The sequence below is a fragment of the Lissotriton helveticus genome, chromosome 2_2, assembly GCF_964261635.1.
Source record: "Lissotriton helveticus chromosome 2_2, aLisHel1.1, whole genome shotgun sequence".
Classification (NCBI taxonomy): Eukaryota; Metazoa; Chordata; class Amphibia; order Caudata; family Salamandridae; genus Lissotriton; species Lissotriton helveticus.
Genome location: NC_136060.1, coordinates 40,140,240 through 40,163,498, shown reverse-complemented (window position 1 = coordinate 40,163,498; position 23,259 = coordinate 40,140,240). Strand labels below are relative to the sequence as shown.

At 43.4% G+C, this 23,259-nt stretch overlaps 1 protein-coding gene across 10 annotated transcripts in view; it reads right to left on the bottom strand.

Annotated features, from left to right (window-relative positions):
- The window catches only part of TLR3 (toll like receptor 3), a 388,659-nt gene that overhangs the window by 63,504 nt on the left and 301,896 nt on the right, over positions 1–23,259 (bottom strand). For 7 of the 10 annotated variants that reach the window (XM_078678078.1, XM_078678073.1, XM_078678076.1 and 4 more), the window contains one exon: positions 6,967–8,813. In XM_078678078.1, coding sequence (XP_078534204.1) covers positions 6,967–8,813 — 1,847 coding nt within the window. The remainder of the gene's footprint in view (positions 1–6,966; positions 8,814–23,259) is intronic. The other 3 variants (XM_078678083.1, XM_078678082.1, XM_078678081.1) reach the window with 1 other exon arrangement.

Here is a 23,259-nt window from a genome sequence, read left to right as displayed (position 1 = left end):
ATCCAGGCTGAACGAAGGCTGATAGCCACAAACCGGTCCTTGGATGCTTGATTCCGGTCTGGGAAAGACATGGCTTGGTAGTTCGGACTGGACTGTTCCCATGAGGCACAGGGTCAGAGCTGATTTGTATATAGCCAGTGTCTAACCCAGGGTGGTGTGGAGTGCAAACAAAACGATGGATTTAGGCCCAGATCCTTGTACTGGGGTGAATGTATGACATTGTTCTACATTATGTCCATCAACTGTGTTTTTTGCAATTTTCACCCCGAGTGGGCTGGGTATGCTCAGACGTGAGTCCCAGGCTCTCCACACCACTGGAGTCAAGCTATCAAGGCTGAATAAAGGCTGATAGCCAGAAACCGGTCCTTGGATGCTTGATTCCGGTCTGGGAAAGACATGGCTTGGTAGTTCGGACTGGACTGTTCCCATGAGGCACAGGGTCAGAGCTGATTTGCATATAGCCAGTGTCTAACCCAGGGTGGTGTGGAGTGCAAAAAAACGATGGATTTAGGCCCAGATCCTGGTACTGGGGTGAATGTATGACATTATTCTACATTCTGTCCATCAACTGTGTTTTTTGCAATTTTCACCCTGAGTGGGCTGGGTATGCTCAGACGTGAGTCCCAGGCTCTCCACACCACTGGAGTCAAGCTATCCAGGCTGAATGAAGGCTGATAGCCAGAAACCGGTCCTTGGATGGTTGATTCCGGTCTGGGAAAGACATGGCTTGGTAGTTCGGACTGGACTGTTCCCATGAGGCACAGGGTCAGAGCTCATTTGCATATAGCCAGTGTCTAACCCAGGGTGGTGTGGAGTGCAAAAAAACAATGGATTTAGGCCCAGATCCTTGTACTGGGGTGAATGTATGACATTGTTCTACATTCTGTCCATCAACTGTGTTTTTTGCAATTTTCACCCCGAGTGGGCTGGGTATGCTCAGACGTGAGTCCCAGGCTCTCCACACCACTGGAGTCAAGCTATCCAGGCTGAATGAAGGCTGATAGCCAGAAACCGGTCCTTGGATGCTTGATTTCGGTCTGGGAAAGACATGGCTTGGTAGTTCGGACTGGACTGTTCCAATGAGGCACAGGGTCAGAGCTGATTTGCATATAGCCAGTGTCTAACCCAGGGTGGTGTGGAGTGCAAAAAAAGATGGATTTAGGCCCAGATCCTTGTACTGGGGTGAATGTATGACATTGTTCTACATTCTGTCCATCAACTGTGTTTTTTGCAATTTTCACCCCGAGTGGGCTGGGTATGCTCAGACGTGAGTCCCAGGCTCTCCACACCACTGGAGTCAAGCTATCCAGGCTAAATGAAGGCTGATAGCCAGAAACCGGTCCTTGGATGCTTGATTCCGGTCTGGGAAAGACATGGCTTGGTAGTTCGGACTGGACTGTTCCCAGGAGGCACAGGGTCAGAGCTTATTTGCATATAGCCAGTGTCTAACCCAGGGTGGTGTGGAGTGCAAAAAACGATGGATTTATGCCCAGAGCCTGGTACTGGGGTGAATGTATGACATTGTTCTACATTCTGTCCATCAACTGTGTGTTTTGCAATTTTCACCCCGAGTGGGCTGGGTATGCTCAGATGTGAGTCCCAGGCTCTCCACACCACTGGAGTCAAGCTATCCAGGCTGAATGAAGGCTGATAGCCAGAAACCGGTCCTTGGATGCTTGATTCCGGTCTGGGAAAGACATGGCTTGGTAGTTCGGACTGGACTGTCCCCATGAGGCACAGGGTCAGAGCTGATTTTCATATAGCCAGTGTCTAACCCAGGGTGGTGTGGAGTGCAAAAAAACGATGGATTTAGGCCCAGATCCTTGTACTGGGGTGAATGTATGACATTGTTCTACATTCTGTCCATCAACTGTGTTTTTTGCAATTTTCACCCTGAGTGGGCTGGGTATGCTCAGACGTGAGTCCCAGGCTCTCCACACCACTGGAGTCAAGCTATCCAGGGTGAACGAAGGCTGATAGCCAGAAACCGGTCCTTGGATGCTTGATTCCGGTCTGGGAAAGACATGGCTTGGTAGTTCGGACTGGACTGTTCCCATGAGGCACAGGGTCAGAGCTGATTTGCATATAGCCAGTGTCTAACCCAGGGTGGTGTGGAGTGCAAAAAAACGATGGATTTAGGCCCAGATCCTTGTACTGGGGTGAATGTATGACATTGTTCTACATTCTGTCCATCAACTGTGTTTTTTGCAATTTTCACCCCGAGTGGGCTGGGTATGCTCAGACGTGAGTCCCAGGCTCTCCACACCACTGGAGTCAAGCTATCCAGGCTGAATGAAGGCTGATAGCCAGAAACCGGTCCTTGGATGCTTGATTCCGGTCTGGGAAAGACATGGCTTGGTAGTTCGGACTGGACTGTTCCCATGAGGCACAGAGTCAGAGCTGATTTGATTATAGCCAGTGTCTAAACCAGGGTGGTGTGGAGTGCAAACAAAACGATGGATTTAGGCCCAGATCCTTGTACTGGGGTGAATGTATGACATTGTTCTACATTCTGTCCATCAACTGTGTTTTTTGCAATTTTCACCCCGAGTGGGCTGGGTATGCTCAGACGTGAGTCCCAGGCTCTCCACACCACTGGAGTCAAGCTATCAAGGCTGAATAAAGGCTGATAGCCAGAAACCGGTCCTTGGATGCTTGATTCCGGTCTGGGAAAGACATGGCTTGGTAGTTCAGACTGGACTGTTCCCATGAGGCACAGGGTCAGAGCTGATTTGCATATAGCCAGTGTCTAACCCAGGGTGGTGTGGAGTGCAAAAAAACGATAGATTTAGGCCCAGATCCTTGTACTGGGGTGAATGTATGACAGTGTTCTACATTCTGTCCTTCAACTGTGTTTTTTGCAATTTTCACCCCGAGTGGGCTGGGTATGCTCAGACGTGAGTCCCAGGCTCTCCACACCACTGGAATCAAGCTATCCAGGCTGAATGAAGGCTGATAGCCAGAAACCGGTCCTTGGATGCTTGATTCCGGTCTGGGAAAGACATGGCTTGGTAGTTCGGACTGGACTGTTCCCATGAGGCACAGGGTCAGAGCTGATTTGCATATAGCCAGTGTCTAACCCAGGGTGGTGTGGAGTGCAAAAAAACGATGGATTTAGGCCCAGATCCTTGCACTGGGGTGAATGTATGACATTGTTCTACATTCTGTCCATCAACTGTTTTTTTTTGCAAATTTCACCCCGAGTGGGCTGGGTATGCTCAGACGTGAGTCCCAGGCTCCCCACACCACTGGAGTCAAGCTATCCAGGCTGAATGAAGGCTGATAGCCAGAAACCGGTCCTTGGATGCTTGATTCGGGTCTGGGAAAGACATGGCTTGGTAGTTCGGACTGGACTGTTCTCATGAGGCACCGGGTCAGAGCTGATTTGCATATAGCCAGTGTCTAACCCAGGGTGGTGTGGAGTGCAAAAAAACGATGGATTTAGGCCCAGATCCTTCTACTGGGGTGAATGTATGACATTGTTCTACATTCTGTCCATCAACTGTTTTTTGCAATTTTCACCCCGAGTGGGCTGGGTATGCTCAGACGTGAGTCCCAGGCTCTCCACACCACTGGAGTCAAGCTATCCAGGCTGAATGAAGGCTGATAGCCAGAAACCGGTCCTTGGATGCTGGATTCCGGTCTGGGAAAGACATGGCTTGGTAGTTCGGACTGGACTGTTCCCATGAGGCACAGGGTCAGAGCTGATTTGCATATAGCCAGTGTCTAACCCAGGGTGGTGTGGAGTGCAAAAAAACGATGGATTTAGGCCTAGATCCTTGTACTGGGGTGAATGTATGACATTGTTCTACATTCTGTCCATCAACTGTGTTTTTTGCGTACTGAGTCTTAAGGCACACAGCTTCTAGTCAGCCACTGGCCTTTTATCTAAAACATAATATTACATCAATCCCGATGCTTTTCGGGCATCCCTGTGCCCTTCGTCAGGGGAAAACGTGTTACCAAGCTGAGTAACCATAAACGAGTTTCGTCCAACCAATATACAGCCGCGAAGATAAGAGTCCCGCGACCGTGCGTGCACAATGGTCTGTAGCCGGTGATGTGTACATTGCCGGCTACAGACCATTGCGCACGCATGCTCGCAGGACTCTTATCTTCGCGGCTGTATGTTGGTTGGACGAGACTCGTTTATGGTTGCTCAGCTTGGTAACACGTTTTTCCCTGACGAAGGGCACAGGGATGCCCGAAATGCATCGGGATTGATGTAATATTATGTTTTTGAAGTCTCGCTTCAACAAGCACGAAATTTGATATGATTGAATATCATCTTCTGATGTAAATAAACTACGACACCAGAACAGAACTGTTTACTGAGGACTTCCTATTTGTGTTTAAATCTTTACCCAATTTCATTTGGGTCTTCAAAGTTGTGCACAGGGGGGACATCTCTTAATCAGGAGATGCTACTTGGTCATATACATGTTTAACACTATATGGAGTAGAGAGTGAATCCCCAGTAGCACGCTACATCTCTACAACATTGCAGAACTTGGTAGTGCGTGTCCTATCCTATTTTGTTCTTTTATCTGAAACCCCAGAAAGAGGAGTGAAATCTGATAAAAATCTGGTGGATGTGATGTGTGTACACGTGCAGGTGCAAGCATTCGGTTGAGGAATGGCACCTTTGAAAGGGCACAATGACTACATCGCCAGATGGTGTTTCTCCACTGGCTCTGCCCTTTAGCTGTTCTTGGATTCTGCACTTTGTTAACACCGCCGTTGGGCACTTGTTTGGAGGGGACCAGAATGTACTGTGCCCTAAGACTCATCCAAGAAGAGAAACCTTGGTTGTCTTCCTTTGCTCCACCCATTCTCACAGTATAGGAAGTATGAAAAATGAGCTCGTTCACTCTTTGGCTGTCCATTTGAACTTCAAATGTTGAAAAAGAGTGGTCTCTACCTAGAAGCCCTTGTTTAGTGTAAAAAATAGCTCTTCAGAAGTAGTACTTTGAAACAATGACGTTCTGACAGAAATGCTACAAGACAGCGTGAGGAGAGTATTTGCCAGGAGCCGTCTGGAATTCTACGGCTACTGTTCCCCGGACCAAACCTGAAGGCCCAAGGGACTGACCTAAGTACATCTGCACTTCAGGAAAAAGGGCTTTAGATAAATACAGGAAGGGACAACAGCAGCAATGGAAGCTTCCCTCACAAACAGGGCAGGTACTGCTGTTTTGTCTGTTGTTGTTTACCCTTTGCTGGCCATACATCTCAAATATTTGGGTTCTATTTGCCTAGCACCCCATCAAACTGCACCTGTGTTCTGGGTTGAAACCCCTGACAAGGTGCTACAGAGAGAGCAATGTGGTTTATAGATAATCATAAGAAATGACTCTACTTTCTTAACAACAGAAGAGTTAAAGAGTACCTCTACCCTCATGGATTTAGGGGCATATGTAGGTGCTCGTTTGCGATTCGCAAACGCCCCTTTGGTATGTAGGTGGCACTTAGCAAAATAAGGAATTGCAAAAATTGCGATTCCTTTTTTGCTTATAGCATTTAAGGAATCGCAATTTTGCGATTCCTTAAATGCTATGTAGGGGTGCCTTAAAAATTGGGATTTTGGCATAAGGAATCGTAAAATACCACCTACTTCAAGCAGATGTTACTTTGCAATTTCCTTTAAAAATGCATTTTTTTTTAAAATTCAAATTGCCATGTAGCGCACAGACATGCCCTTAGGGCATGTATGTGCGCCACATTCCAGGGGTGCACCCTTGGAATTGCGATTCTCAAATTGCGATTTTCTCACAGAAAATCACAATTTGAGAATGCATTCCCATTCATTCCTATGGGCCTTTTGGCCCATAGGAATGAATGAGAATGCACTCCCATTCATTCCTATGTGCCTTTTGGCCCATAGGAATGAAAGGGACACTCATTCCTTAATTGCGATTCGCAATTTGCTAATCGCAAATAAGGAATGTTAGAGATTCGCAAAACAATTGCGAATTATTACCTACATTCCATTTTGCTATTCTCAAATAGCGATTCCTTAAAAATCGCTATTTGAGAATCGCAAAATGGAAATTACCTACATATGCCCCAATATCCTTCCGTTCCCCAAGATGGCAGTTCCCCTTGAAGCTGAAGTTCTTTAAAGGTTGCTGTAGTACTCTAGTCATGGAATGTTAGTGTTTTGACAATTGAGGTTGGTTCTCTGGTGCTGAGAGGCGGTACGTTGGGGCAACTCCAACCGCAATAAACTTGTAACAACATAAACTACAGAGAGCGTAGCATCTACTTGAAGGAAGATTGCCACAATAACCTTATTCTAGACTTACATAAAAAGGAATAATGGAAAACAGACTATAGGTTGACACTTTAGCAACACGGTATTTTGACCTGTTCATAATTTTGTACATTGTATAAAAGCAAATCTTACAAGGCTTGTTATAAACACACCAGCAGTAGTTTTTCTTTAATGACATAAACATGAAAATACTTGTATGCATATCTTTTAATCCTTCTGTAATGTCTAATGTATTGATTTCTGAAAACAAGCATTAAGTGGCTGTGGTGCTTGTGGTGTTCTTTCCACCAACAGTAACTCCAAAAAATGATACATGTTTTAACTGAATTAAGACTGCGTATAAAGGGCAAATTTAAATTGATAACATCAAAATATTTAATTTCTTACATGAAAAAGATTCACAATTGCAAAGGTGACACACCTAAGTGTCGATTTGTTTCATTATTTCGTTTTCCCAGCTTTGATGTCATAGCAATGTTTTCATAGTTTACGTTTTATACTCTAAACCTGTCCTGAAAAGTGCTATTAATAGTAATCCCTGCAGTCAATGTCTAATTATTATTTTAATTATTTATGAATACCCAGATTCTCTGTGAGATTTTTATGTCCATCTGATGATTGTTCACACTTTGAAACATGGTAAATAAACGAACACTTTGACAAATCAAATTGCCAAAAAAATACGCCCTTACCTTCTACACCAAGCATCCTTCAGGAGGTGATGAGTTACAACAAAAATTACCTTTCTGCTGCTATGCATACTATTTACGATGGCTTCAAGCTCAGAGACACCAGCATCAAAGTCTCGTTCCTCAAAGCAAAATTTTAGGGTTTGAGTGCCATTTTCTTCCAGCGGAATCAAATTCTTGTCTACCCAGTCAGTGTCCTTCTTGGCCTTGGCATTAATAATGTAGCCATCATATTTGAAATGTTCTGTTCTTTTATCAATTTCCTTAAAGCCAAGAATTCTATTAACAGAAACATTCCAGTAAAATTGCATTCTCCATCCTTGAAAGTGGATGACCATTACCACAAATAGGATTGCAAAGACGGCGCTGGCAGTTACTATAAAAAGTAGTCTAAATGGGGCACTGTCTTTGCATGGAGCATTATCAAACTTCATTACTGAAATTCCATAGTACTTTGATGGAGTGTTACAAACATAATCCGAACTTAGTCGAGGAACATTTGCTTTAGTGCTATTCAGCCAATTAACGAAATAGGAGATGCTTTCACATGTACAATCAAATGGGTTGAACCCCATGTACAAGTTTTCCATGGTCTTGAAAACTGGCCCAAAAACATCTTTTTCTACAGTTGTGACAAGATTCTTCTGGAGGTTTAACATCCTAAGAGAGACTTGGTCCTCAAATAAAGATGGTCTGAGTAAATTCAGCATATTTGATTGCAGTTCCAACTGCTTTAATTGAGACAAGCCCTTGAAAGCCGTTATAGGTATCTCATCAAGCCCATTGTAGCTTAGGCGAACTATGTTAAGGCCAGAGAGACCTTTTAAGAACAGAACTGGGCCACCAGGATTTGCACTCTTCCAAAGACGGGCCAAGTTATTATGCTCTAAATTTAAGATTTCGAGATTCAAAAGTCCATCAAATATATCCTCTTGCATGTTGGCTATGTTGTTGTTGCTTACATCTAAAACTGTCAGATTTTGTAGAGCATAAAATGGGGACGGACTCAGATTCAAATTGGTCATTGCCAATTTCCTCATCAACAACCGTTTAAGACTTGGAACAAATCGGAAGGAATCACTTGTCAATATGAGGCGTTTGTTGTATGATATATAAATCACTTCAATATTGTCAAGGCCTTTAAACTCGTCGCCTGTTAGCTCTTGGTCAATGTTGTTACGTCCCACTTCAAGAACCTTCAAATGCTTCAAATGGGAAAAAGCTCCACTTTGTAACTCTGAAATTCCACTTCCCGTGAGATTGAGTGAAATCAAAGGAGAGTCAGCAAGGGATGAAAATGTTGTATTTGTTACAGTTTTTAAGCCTATGGAGCATCTGCATAAACTCAGATATTTCAGGCTGCTCAACCCAATGAACATAAGTTCTGTAATTCCTGAAAAAATATTGTCATCCATAATTAAATTTTCCAAATGTATCAGGGGCTGAAATGAGAAGTCTTCAATTTTGGAATGTTTTCCGCCTCCAAAAGACTTTCTTAAATTTAAAAATTTCACATTTGATAAGCCAGAAAATGTCCGTGGTGTTAAGTGAGCAATGAGATTTTCCTCCAAACTCAAATACTCTAAATGTGTTAGAGCAGTAAAAGCGTCATTTTCAATTACAGACAAGCCATTTTTAGAAAGATCTAACACTGTGAGGTTGGTTTTCTGAAGTGCTCTGAAAGTTGTGTTGCTGATTTTTGAAAGCTGGCTGTTACGTAGCATGAGTGTCCGAATTCCTGTTCCAGATAACTCTGAGCACAGTGTCTCGGTAAGATCTGGGCTCAGCTGAAGATTTTCCAAAGTCAGGGTGTGAAGATATCCAATTGCATGAAAACAGCCTGACAAAAACTAAAACAAAAGACAAATTCAGCTTAAACGTCTCTTATTTTATCAAGCATATACAATTGCATTTCATAAATCAATATTTAAATGCACATGTGTTTTTTTAATCAATGGCCCCATCATGTGTTGCATCAACGAGCTACGTTAAAACAATGACATAAATCTAAAGATGCTAAAGTTAGGAGAATGGCAAAACTTATGTAAAAGTGAAAATAAAATGGTTTTACATGTACTTGTGGATGAGGTTCAGCAACCTTGCTGAACCTGTTAATGACAAATCGTTATGTATTCCATGCATAAAATAACAAAAAACATACATCAGTTGAGCATAAAGAAGAATTTACTTATCTTCAGTAGCCCTTTTTCAGGTTGACACTCTAGCTGCAGAATTTTTATTTATTTATTTAATGCGGTTTTATATAGCGCGAACTTTACCCGAAGGTGTCAGAGCGCTTTACATAAGAACCAGTTGCAAAACATAAGGACTAAGGATTACATGTGTTACATAAAAGATACATACAGATAAAAATTGCAAATGTACAAGATGTAGAGTCACACAAGGAAGATATACAAATGGATATACTCTAAGAGTCACATAGGAATGGTAGAGAGTACAAAGGTCTACTGCATTTACTAGTGATTAGAGTTATCTCTATATACATAGTGAAGGGATACGAATGGATATACTCTAAGAGTCACATAGGAATGGTAGAGAGTACAAAGGTCTACTGCCTATACTAGTGATTAGAGTTATCTCTATATACATAGAATCCTCACGTTTAGAATATTGTACAGGCACAAGACTGGATCCAGAAACTTTCACTGCAATACTCCTCATTATGCCCCAAAAGTGACGGAGCTCAGTCACATAGAAGCGCCACCACCCGACTCTTTGACTTCAGTTTCTTGCTGGACTGCTACCACACCCTCTGACGCGGAGTAAAAACAATTGGAGGTACCAGTGTTGAGACCTGGGACCTTTTTAGATAATAAAAATAGGCCATTTAACAAAAAGGGGAGATGGGAGGCCCGTGAGAAATCTTCGTATAGTAGACAATCAACAGGGGTAGTCTATTATACGAAGGTTACTTGTTCTTCTGATGGCTACATCGGACTGCAGAATATTGACTGCTAAGAGTACATACCTAAGCAGTGCATCCCAAGATGCACTGCTTAGGTATGCAGGACAGATCAGGCAGAATAGACTTCCTGTCAGACCTTGCACTCAAGGCAGTAATTCTCGTGGACATGTGCACTGATACCTACGTTGTAGCCCGACACATGTCAAGAACAGGCAATCTGTGTGCCAGTGGTAGAGGCCCTGGTGAAATGAACCTTCAGGCCTTCCGGAGGCTGCTTCCTGGCCAGTGTGTAGTAGGTCTTATTGCAGAGGACTATCTCATTGACAATGTCCTTTTCTGCACCGCTTAACTCTACTTAGCCATAGAGAACACCACGAAAAGCTGACTGTCCAGCCAATGGCGTTTAGTGCGCTTGATGTTGCGGTCCAACCAATGGAGCCACTCTTCCTCATTCGAGGAATGAGGTGGAGCAAAGAGTGTTCGGAGGGTGATGAATTTCCCAATGTGAAAAGGAGTCACACATTTGGTCCTCAAGACCAATTTGGGAAAAATGTGGTGCACTGCAGTTGCATCAAGAGAGCCTGAAGCGTATTCATGTGAGGAGTAGAAGAGATCACGATGAGAAAGACAGTTTTGAGAATCAAAAGGCCCAACGAGCAGCTGTGCATTGGCTCAAAGGAAGTGCACATGAGGAACGTCGGGACCCAATTAGGAGCTCACTGTGGCATCACAAACGATTTGGGAGGGAACATATCAGTCAAAACACGTCACAACAGGAGATTTAAACATGGACAGTTGGTCCAGCAAATGCAAAAATGCAGAGATGGCAGATAAATAACCTATGGTGTCTATTGCAAGACCTTGCTGGGCACTCGGCAAAACAAACAATAAGATGTTCAACAATTTAGCTTGTAAGAGGTGTATGTTGCAGACTCCACACCAGGCCACATATTTGTTCCAGCGCCCAGCATAAATGGCTTTTGAAGTGGAACACCTTGCTACGAGGATCACATCCACAACCTCAGGTGGTAGATTGAACGTATTCAAATGTTACTGCTTAATCTCCCTACCTGGATGTGTAGATTGTGCAGGTTTGGGAACAGACTCCCTCCTGCTGCTTCGAAAGAACGTTCTCCTGGAGTGGTAGCCTGATCAGAGGACAGATGTTCATGCTCAATAAGTCTGGGTGGCACACCCTCCTGAGCCAATCTGAAGCCACTCTGTTGAATTGGGTCAGTCGTTCCTGATCTTGTTCAGAAGTCGGGGCAGGAGAGGTAGGCGTGTAAAGGCATACAGGAGACCTTTACTCCACTCTAGCCTGAATGAATCTTCGAGAGAGAGCATTCTTGGGAACTCCAATGCACAGAAGTTTTGACAATGTCCGTTCTCGACATTGGAAAAATGATCCAGTGAGGGCTCTGCCGATTGCCGAAAGATGCTCTGAGCCACCTCGGATCTAACCACCATTTGTGATCAGCCAGGTGTCACAGGATACGCTTTCGATACTGGAGTTTAAAGATCCTGCCAGGTGGCTCACAATCCGGGAGATAACTTTATGCTGCAGCACATTCTATAGTCATAACACCTCATGGCACAGGACCCAGGATCCAACTAGACTTGTTGCAGTATCACATGGTAGCAGTGTAATCTGTGAGAGCCTGTCCTAGGCTAGCATTTCTGTCACCACTGCCAGCTCTGAGAAGGGAATGGAGAGGGATTCTGCTGCTGGTTGGGCCACAGTCTAGCACACACCACTGCAGATCTTGTGTAGTCTTCTCCGACACCTGTATGACAATTCAGAAGTTTCTTTGGCGCTGGTCCCACTGAGACTTTAGATCCCTCTACAGAGCCTGCATATACCACCTGGTGCAGTGGACAAGCAGGATGCATGAGGTCAGCAGGCCAAGTAGCCTTGGTGCTTCTCTCACCGAGATACAGGACTGCCATGAAAGATTGGGATGATGCTCAAAGGTCCTGGGGTCGTATTATACAATCCAGTGCATTTTCCATGTTAGCGCCAGGCGCACCTTTCAACAGGTGTTTTCAGCACTAACAAGGAGAGTGTGCCTATTAGATTGAATGTGCTGTTCTCAGGTCAGCCGCACCTTGTATTGTCCTGGGGCTGAGCATTAAAGTGAAATTTGGATTGACTTTGAAGCAGCCGCTCTGTGTTTCACTGTACAGGTAGCAACCAGCTTGCACATTTAAGAGGGGTGAGAGATCCCCTTGCAGGCGGGCGCAGTGAGTGCCTGCACATGCCTGCAAGAAGATGGCATGGACCACTTCACCCACTCCAGAGGGCTGCCATCAGGGTGCGTACTGATAGTACGCCACCTTTTAGATGGGGCCCTGTCAGCATGACTCCTGATGGCTTCTTTACCTTTGTGCCCACGTCTATAATACGGAAGGGTGCAGAGATTCCATAATTTGCATGGGGCCACGCCCCCATGCAAATGAGGGAATGCCCTCTGATATCACTGGTGCTATATGTGCACCAGCAATATCTGTATTACAAAATGAGCCGCACAAGAGTCTGTGGCCCCTTCTGTAATAACAAAGTGCCCTGGGGAGAAAAATGCTTGTGGCACCGCAGGAGCACTTAGTATAATACTAGTCTTTTTGTAACTTAGAAAAAGACCTGAACTGACCTGTGTTCAGAACAGCTCTTATAATAGGAAGCATCTGTGAAGGAGTCAGGTGTGACTTTGACACATTGATCAAGAACCCCAATGATTTCAGTAGGAAATAGCAAAAGTAAGTTCCTGATCTTACTTCCAAGTTTGTTTGGCCAGTAGAGCCTGCACCTCTTGCAGCAAGATGGATCAGTGCTCTTCTGAAAGCCTCTCTGATGTGGGGGGGCAGCTTTAGTGGATCTAAAGGAAACAAGAGGGTTTAGCCCACTAATTTGTCAGATGTGATGGAGTGCCATCTTGGTATAATATGTCTGATTCTGCCTCCCACAGGATGGTTTGCGCAGCTATGGGTAAACTGAAACCGCTTGGGGCTGATGCCCCAGGGGCGGGGGGGACTGAGCAGAAGGATGTCCCTGTTGACCTTCACAATGCCTGCTTGAGCACCAACCCCAGTCACAAGAGAGCTGGAGTGACTGTTGCAGTGGCTGCAGGGCCGGAAGTTGTCTACACGCCAACTCTCTGAAGTAGCCTCGGAATGGTCGAAACTGATGAGGACACTGTCAAGCAGGGATGGAAAACCCAAGGAATTGGCAGTGCTTTCCAAACAGCATTACATGGAAGAATCAGCCTTTTATGTCAATTGTCTGTTGCGGGTGGTGCTTAATGCCGGAAGAACAAGACCAGCAGAAAACCTTTAAGTCAGAGTCATCCAAGTTAGACTCACTCATGATCAGTTGCAGTGAACAGGTGCTTTGTTCCAACAGCATTTCATGACATGTTTCGGCCTCAAGTGGCCTTGGTCACATGACTATAACTCATGTCCTATAGTAATTATAACTCGTGCCCTTGCCATGCACAAAGTTCTCATCAATTATGTAATTTCAGCTGTTGCAGTGTTATCAATGATGTCTTATAACGTGATGAGTGATGTAATATGTGAGGTAATTAGCAAAGCATGACGAAGACATCGTTATAGTTACTCGAGGCCATGAGTTATAGTTACATGAGATAACTATACCTTGTCAATGTGAATGGGTTTTGGTAATTAATAATGGTATGTTTTAACGGATACATACACCTAACTATAACGTCCCTTTAACGATCGTATATGTGTATTTCGACTTTTTTTTCCTTTAATATAAAGTAGGATATGATTACAATTCCTAACTATAATGTCACTTTAACCTTTGGTTTTTGTCAGTGAAATTCTATGTTTTTTTAACGTTAAGTAAGATGCCCATCACCGTAGGCGGCATGAGGTTAGGCTTCCAACACCCCGCCACGTCCACATCATGGGATTAGGCACAGGGTCTGGCCAGTGGCCTGACCCTGGGTCCAACCCTCTCCAGGCACCCAGCACCCTGGCACCCAAACCTAGCTGTGCATGGCATTTGGCTATGTATGCTTTGGGGTTGGGCGCCCTACCAGCCTCAACGCACAGCCTTTTGTCACGCATGATAAGGGGTTGGGCGAAGGACTTGCGGCCAGGCAACCAAACCCAGGCAGGCCCGCAGGGCTGACTATGTGACATAACTATATAAACTGTGGCATTTTAGAAAGGCAGACCTCTGTACACTAAAATATAAAAGGTTGGCCTATTGAATTGTTCAAGCAGTCAGCACATCAAAATATATAGAGCAGACCTATTGCCTTTGTCAAAAAGTGATTGCCATAGAATATTTTTTCTAAAGTGTTATTTAAATCAACATTAAACATTGAACATTTTTAGGCCATAAAGCAGAGTCATAGAGCCAACCAAAAGGAGACCCTACACTCCAGCTGAAGAAAATACAACTCCAACTCGGATTGCTTTAAAAAAATATGGAAGCTCTCCTGGGGTAATGGATTCAATGACCCAGGAGACTTACAGTTTGATTTGATTTTAAGTGTTATATAGCACAAACAATTACGAGGAGGCGTCTTGGTGCTGACATAATAAGGTAGAGATAGAAGACCATGGTATTGAATTCCTAAAAAGCCATGTTTTTAGAGACTTTCGAAAACTCAAAAGGGAGGGAGCAGTTCTTATTAATGATGTTGCAGGGCTGCTTCACTCTCTGCAGCACCCACATAGAATATAACACTGCAAATTGCCTGTCAGTACTTTTGGTTAACAGAAGAGTGGCAAACTGAACAGATGCTTACTTTCTTATCACTGAACACATTTAGATTTACACCAGTCCTCACATCATTTAAAGCCCCTCTTCAAGGGGAACGAAGTACAAGACAATGTACCCTCTTGTAGTTCACCTGTAATTCCTGTCTCACTAAATGGCAGGCGTCTTGACCTTCCTGCCTAAAACAGGTATTTTCCTATCTTGTACTAATTTTTGGGGGGTACTAAGGACCTGTTTTTGCTTTCAATTAGCGAATAGTTTTGAAAACTATTAAAGACTGGTCAGTCAAGGCACTGTACCTGGCAGGAGTCTAGCTAGGTGCTTTGCTGTACAGGTGTAGTTGAGAGATCCCTCACTTTCCCATTCTTTTCCTTCACAATCACATGAAAGTTATCCTCTGGGATTCAGTAGCTCATCTACTCCTGTGGAGTAGACATGAGGCTCTCAAGTCAAACGCTGTGCAAAAATGAGAAGTCGTGGATACATCTCTGTTCCACCATTTTGGACAGGATTCCCCTTACAACATATAATACACCATGTTAGTTGTTGAAGTGAAACTGCCCACATGGAATTTACAGATTATGGATTATTTACCTCACTATATCCTTTGTCAATGACACTCCTGAAAGGGTATCAGAATCTTCATTCCAGTGTACAACTCTAACCAGTATAGAAAGCTGTGCTGGTCTTGGTTTTTCCTATTGAGGAAGTTGGTTCTGAGAGAAAGAAAGATGATGTGCTTGCAAATGGATTACATATTCAAGGTAAACGATCATCAACTCTGGCTGCAATGGTGAGGGAATTCTGTCGTAAGTGGATTTGCCTCTCATTTCAGGCAAACTTATTACAGATAGTCTTGAGTGCCATGGTGGACACCATGTCAGGTCTTCCTTCTGCCGTCACCCAGATATTTAATCACTTTTACACAGTCCGCCGGATGTTAGGGGATTTGTTCCTAAACTTCTTTGCTTTTATAAATTAAGGTTTTATGGCGACATAGTGGACTAGGGATGGAAACCTCAAGCCTGGAGATTGGAGTCCTTAATTGGCCTCCGGGGCTACTGTTTTTCCCTTCTGCATTCTAACCAATCTACTCTAACATTCAAGAGAGGTGGGGACAGATGTTGTCTTTACCTTTTACCACCATGGAAAAGGTGGCCCGGGAGCCCTACATTTGCTGATGCTATGTGCATTTATATAGCGAACTATCATTGGTGAGGGTATCCTGTTATTGTGCAGGTATGCAAGGCTAGCCCTGGGAATGTGGAGAGTACTTTCTCAAAGAGCCATGTCCTCAGTTTCTTGCAGAATTCAAGACAAGAGCAGGAGGCTCTAAAGACTTAAGGGAGGTCATTCCATGCCTTCGGCGCAATGTAGCATAAGGATCAACCTCCGGTTCAGGTTCTGTGAATATATGAGGTGTGCTAGGAGGAGACCAGCTGAGTAGAGGGCATGGAGGGTTGGTGAAAGTGTATGTGGCTGTTCAGGTAGGGTGGACCATGTTGTGTAGTGCTTTGAATGTGTGGGTGAGTCCACATGTAGGCATTGAACACTGATACTCAGGCATGTTACTGGCATTGGGGTTCCTTTAGATTCTGGGGGTACATAGCTTTTCCTGGTCTCTTGCAACTGTGTTGCAATGAAAGCCCTGAGGTTCCTCAGGATGGGTTGCCATTGGCCCTCTTGGTGTCAGCTCTTAAGTATTAGCTTGCTGCTTTTGGGGTGATAAGTGTTTTTGAGCATTTACCGTAGATGGTTCCTGATACTTCTGAGTTTTAAAAGTTCTCTTGACATAGGAGCTTTGTGTAAACCTATTCTCCGTGACAGGTTATCTATCCAGGCACCTTTCATTCAGGCGTGGCCCGTGCAGGTAAAAGTGGTGAGGCGGGTGAGTCGACATACAGCGAGGGAAACTTAAATAAAATTTTAAAAAACATGGGTTTCTTTTTCTTAAATTTAAGTTTCCATCAATGTCGTATGTTGACTCACCCTTCCCCCCCCCCCCGGCCCACAGCTCTTAACTGCACAGGCCGCCCCTGCTTTCATTTTGCTTGGAAATGATAATTTAGCAGGGTTGTGATGAACATTAAGTATATTTCCTTCTCGGGGGTGTGGTTCTCCTATTTCGAATTTCAAAACCCTGGATGGTTTCTTACTGTCGTCCAAACAAAGACGTTGTCATTACCTCACTGGCAGGTGTTCCAACAGAGCCTGATGATGATTCCTCTAGCTGTCTTGATTCTGATTAAATTATCACTAGGGTGAAAGAGTATTGTCCAGTTTCTCATTCCCGGTCATACTCCAGTGCACTTGGCTTAAGAGGGATGGCACCCTCTACAGTCTCCTCTAAAAGACTGGTCCACATTGATGTTCCTGTAGCATTAGGCTTGGCTACTTAGGATCTCCTTATTCAGATATGTTCCTTAAGGGGAATTCTGAACTCATAGGCAGGGGTTTGGGCTTGCCTTTAAAGAATATTTGGCATTCTAATCCACGGGCACCCACTATTATTTGTGGATCCACCTACCAGTGATATTGGCTTACATTTGTGTCTTTCTGGGTCCACTAAGCTGAGGGTAGGATCTCAGTAACATGGGCTTGACTTGAGTAATCTTCTCATCATAGATGTCACAGTGGTTTTTGGGCATTTGTGTTCGGATTAAGGTTCTGGTACTACTTTCTTCATTTTCACATCGAAGACACTGTGGCGAGGAGGCAGGACTTATTGGTAATGCCAAGATTACTTACTGGTAATCTATATCTTATGAGCTCCAAATAACCTTGTCACATTCCTGTAAAAAGCGGTAAGTTGAAGTACTTGATTCTCGTCTCATTGCTTGATAGTATTTTGGGAAGAAGATTTCACTTATTTATTTCTACCCTTGCGGTAGTGGTTTGAAAAAAATTGGTTATTTTCTGATTTTCTATTTAATTTTGTATTACAAGGAACCCGTCTTCAGGGGATTGGTTAGCCCATCATAGCAAGAACGGTGACAAAAAAAAAATCGGACTTTATGTAAAAAAAGATAGTGAACAAGTAACTATTACAAGCATCGGTGCATACAGTACACTGTCACGTTAGAAAAACTAGCTCGCTTTATAACGTTGTGAGATCAGAAAATTAAGTTGGGGTATAAAGAAACCAGCTGGAAGGAGTGACTTGTCCCTTTGATAAAAGTTTAAACTTGGCACATTTTTTTTGTTATTTCACCTTTGGTACCTGGCCCAATTCCAATCCTGGTGAAACATTTCTATTGAAAATAATGTTATCAGGAATCAACAAATTTGAACTAATACACAATGAAGGAGCTCTCCAATCTTTACTAAGTATAATTGTTAAAAGGCGTTTAGAATGTGGAACAATAAATGAACAAGCATTGGCAATGCCAATCGTTCTGGCTTGAGGTAAATGAAAGGAATGTTTAGTTGAAAGTGATGAGTTTTTGCTGTAAATAAAATATGTTGCATCAAGTACATGCAAGTGATACTCCTATAAACTAATACTAGAAATGAGCAGTAAAACCTTGACTGCTTTTATCTTAAGTGCATTTTTTACATATTTCAAATCAGAAAGTGTGTGTGCACTCTACACATCCTGGATGGTTACTCAAACCTCAAACCGTTGCCTCGAGCATACGTCACATTAGCTAATGGACCTTTCACACCAACATTTTCTGATAAACATATTGTTACTGGTATTTGTAAGCACAATACGAACTCATTTCCATACTGATATTGCACAAGCTCTCCATTTATATTCTGTACTTTATTTCAGCATAAATGCAACTAGTAAATGCCTCATTGCATTAAATGGCAACTGCCTATTTGTGCTGCCATTCAGGTAGCTAATTGTATGAAATGTAACGTGCCCTTGCTGTATTACCAGGTTGCATCAATTACATATATCACTTCTTACCAGCACATACAAAGATCACAAATGCTGTATGACACATATTTACAAACACGGTTTAATAATTGTTTCCCATGTTGCAAGGATTTGTGTAAAAGAACATTCTCAAACTAAGAGCCTCATTTATACTTTGGTGGATAGTCTGCCATTCTACCAAGGGGACGGTGTAAATTACTCCGTCCCGAGGACAGAGGGATCGCCCACCAAATTTATAAATGACCGCTAAGCAGGCAATCATTTACAAACCATTGGCAGGAACTGCCATGATGGCATTTCCAGTTAATGCATCTCACTGTATGGTGCAGGGCTGTGTCAGCATGGCATAACCCTGCACCAAATAGTATTTGTTTTTATTTAAAAAATAAAATCCCAAAACAGCATTATCTTTTTGAAAATAAAAAAGTATATATGCTCCCCTCGCCATGGCAGTCATGGCGGGGGAGCATTACAAAGCCAAACAGATGAAGCCAAACATATGATCCGCCCTCAATTAAATCAGGCAGATGAACTATTAGGTTAGCAGTGTGTATACTTGGTCGCCTGTGCAATGAAGTATGCACATCGCCAGCATATAAAAGTTTGTGGTTTGCCAAAATGGTTAGCAATAAGAACAATATAAAACAGTCCAACTGTAAAAGGAGCATCAGCTTACATGATTCATGCTGCAGATGAACACAGCAGTTACATCTTTGTGTTGAACTCAGGAAGTTTCTATGTAGGACTCTTTTGGAAGAGCATGGAGTGTGGGACTAGCTTGCATTTCATGTTCCTGATGACTCGGAAGTGTTACATTGATGTCAGTTACTTTTGTGCTGGCCAAGGGATAGCTGCGCTCTTGTTGTAGGGAGAAAACCTAAGCTAATAAACTATTCAACTCACTTAATCTGCTGTGCCGTCATTCCTGGGTGCAAGAATTAGCGATGAGTTGGCCAGCCAGGACTTTACACTATCTTGAGGTAGCCTTGGACCCACCTGAGATGTGCACCTGTCCTGACAGCGGTGTGGCAATTTGTTACGGAAAGCTGCTGAGTGCACCATCATCGCTGCAGTCTCCTGCTGAGTTGCTGGAAATTTGGGGCCAAAATCACTGTGTTCTAGGCCGCCCTGCACTAGAGTGCTGTGGACGCATTTTAGCTCAAGCAGTCAGAGAGCGCTTACCACTTTGTCTACTTTGACTGATGTTCAGGTCCAATCATTATGCTAACAGAGTGCGCAATTGTTACTCCACCGCCCTTCCTAGCTCAATCTGGTACATTGAATGTGCAATGGGAAGACTGAATGGGAATTTTTGAGACTTCCTTTGAGGCTCTAGATGAGCAAGAGTTCAGTGCTGCGAGAAAGAAAGCCGAACTCTTGAACACACTTGGTAAGGAGGGACAAAAAGTCTTTAAAGGTCTCCTGGCGTTTACAGACCTAATTGTAATCGCTTTGTAGATGTGTATATTGTGTCTAAGAAATGCCTCAAACAGGTATGCGAAGGAAGTAAATGTCATGAATAGATAGACGTTCCTTTAGTGTCCTCGGGAAGAGAAGTAAACTATTAAAGAATTTGTAGCAAAACTGAAAGCACTGTCAACGAACTGTGAATTTGGGGCGATGACTGATGAGCTTGTGCGCAATCAATTCCTTGTACATTGTAAGACCAAAAAAATTCAGGAATGTTTATTGGCTGTGACAAAGCCATCCTTGAAGGATGCTATTGACACGGCCAAAGTTGTGGAACAATCTCAATTGTGCATGAGGGAGATGGAGATGGAAATTGAGGGGTGATGTGGCCAATGCATCTAAAAGGGACTCAGATGTGGGCGCAGTCATCAAGTCCAGTGGCACCTTTGCGAAATGAAAGTTTTAACAAAATAGGTTACCGCTGTGATAGCAATTATCATACTGCAAATTATAAGAAATGTATAGCACTCAACAAGGCTCAATGCTACTATTGTAAACAAAGGAAAAAAGTTAACCTCCTGATAGACTGTGGTTCAATGCACACTATTATCTTCAAAATATGGATGTGAAGCATTGGCCAGGATTTGATCTTTTACCCAAGGATATTAGTCAGAGTGGCTATCAAGGGGAGACCATTGACTTGGTAGGTTATATGATACCAAGTTTATGATTTGGTGGTGCATGAGGGAGATGGAAATGGAAATTGAGGGGTGATGTGGCCAATGTATCTAAAAGGGACTCAGATGTGGGCGCAGTCATCAAGTCCAGTGGCACCTTTGTGAAATCAAAGTCTTAACAAAATAGGTTACCGCTGTGATAGCAATTATCATACTGCAGATTATAAGAAATGTATAGCACTCAACAAGGAGTGCAGAAAGTGTGGTCGTGGGGGTCACTTTGCGTCAGTCTGCAAGAAAGGTACAAAATTGAAAGTGGCTACAGTAGATGAGTAATATGGTGTATGTGATAGTGGTTTCAGAGTCAACAAAGATAGCATTCTTGGTTTGGAAGGCGCTGCCACTATGGATAGAAAATGGACAAGGCTCAATGCTACTATTGTAAACAAAGGAAAAAAGTTAACCTCCTGATAGACTGTGGTTCAATGTACACTATTATCTTCAAAATATGTTTGTGAAGCATTGGCCAGGATTTGATCTTTTACCCAAGGATATTAGTCCGAGTGGCTATCAAGCGGAGACCATTGACTTGGTAAGTTATATGATACCAAGTTCATGATTTGGTGGTAAAGAAACTAAAGGGAAGATGTATGTAGCGGAGGACGGGTCACCAATTTTGGGATGGGCACACCAGTATGAGCTTAACATCATCATAAACTCAAGAGGGGCTAATCAAGTGATGGTGGTGGATGGAATGTTGTTGGCAGAAAAACTAGATGTAGCACTGCTAATGCTGTTACCATTCAGGATAAAGTGAGAAGAATCCTGTTGGTGTCTGAGGCTGCAGTGATGGATTTGTTGGATGAGTTGGTGTTGAGTGGGGTCGTTGAACCTGTAGAGGCATCTAGTTGGTTGTCTCCGGTCGTTATTACAGAGAAATCAGATGGATGTTACAGGTTGTGTGTGGACTTTAGACTGTAGTGATGGATATGTATCTCCTACCCAAGATCAACATTTTCATTTTGGCTTAAGGCAGTGGTAGGTACTTTTCCAAGCTGGATTTGAAAAATACCTACCACCAGATCAAACTAAATGAGAAATCCAAACCACTGATAGCCTTTATCACTATGCAGGGCACCTTTCAGTTCACTCGAATGCTGTTTGAACTTTCCCCGGTGGCAAGTGCATTCCAGAGAATGATGAGGGAAGTGTTTAAGAGCATGAACAACATCCTGTATTTCTAGAATTATATCTTAATTTTTAGTGACACAGTCAATACACAGTCGATAAACACGACATGGTTCCCTGTCCATCTTCTCCCTGTGTTTGTTTCGTTCATCCTAGGTTGGCAGGGTATGCCCAGATGTGGATCTCTTGCTCAATTTTCTACCGGATTCAAGCTAGCCTGGATGATAAGGGGTTTTAACGTAAACCAGTCCCAGGATGGAGTAGTTTCTGTCCTGTAACTCCAGTTCTGTAGTAGGGGGTATCTCTGTTATAGTCATAATCTAGTGAATAGTCCCGCCCATGTGCGTGGACCTCGGAGCAATCAAAAATAATCTCTTACATTACAGTGTCGAAAAATGCAGACCTGCACAGACACTTAAGAGAGAATTAAAGACAGATAATGCAACCTATAACACAGGCTACACTGTCCAGTACTTCAACTAGAAATTCCACCAAAAAAATCCACTAAACAGCAAAGCCTGTACAGATTTCCCTTGCTTCAGCAGCAAAAACCCTCTGGAATGATAGAGAGGAGGAACTGGACAGACAAGCCCCATAGGCTGCCATTATGTGGCTCAGAACAGGATACTGTGCCTTTAAGAGAACTTTCCAGAACTTCACAGTATCCCAGAATGCACTGCAGGTCCCTTTTACTTTCAGTTCTTTTTGAAGGCGTAACACGCCAGACCTGTAGCATTCCTTACATGAATATCTCTCTCCACCGGGGAGGAGGGCGGGCGCTTATGACTATAACAGAGATACCCCTACTACAGAACTGGAGTTACAGGACAGAAACTACTCCTTCTGTAGTAGGGGATCTCTGTGTATAGTCATAATCTAGTGAATAGAATGGCAAGCCCATCCCCACACCAAAGCAGTGGTGGAGAAACGAGTAATAACACCACTATTGTGCGAACAGATTTCGCAGCGAAGCCTGCCCAACCTGAGCGTCTGCTCTGGTATCAGTGTCCAGGCAGTAATGCTTAGCAAAGGTATGGACCGACTTCCAAGTGGCCGCCTTGCAGATTTCTGCAATTGGAACATTACGGATCAAAGCAGTCGTGGCAGCTTTGCCCCTGGTGGAATGAGCCTTAGGTTTACCTCCTAAGGTCTTATTAGCTTTTTGGTAACACAATTGTATGCAGGACACAATCCACCTCGAGATGGACTGACTGATCCATAATTGATAAACAATTGGTCCGACCTACGAATATCTTTGGTTTTATCCAGATAAAATGTCAACACCCTCCTAACGTCCAGGGAATGTAAAGACCTTTCCGCTGGAGATGAAGGATTCTGAAAAAACGTAGGCAAAGTTATAGTCTGGTTGACATGAAAATCAGAAATAACCTTGGGAAGAAATTTAGGGTGAATACGCATAACAACCTTAGCAGCATGAAATACAGTATAAGGTTCTTGG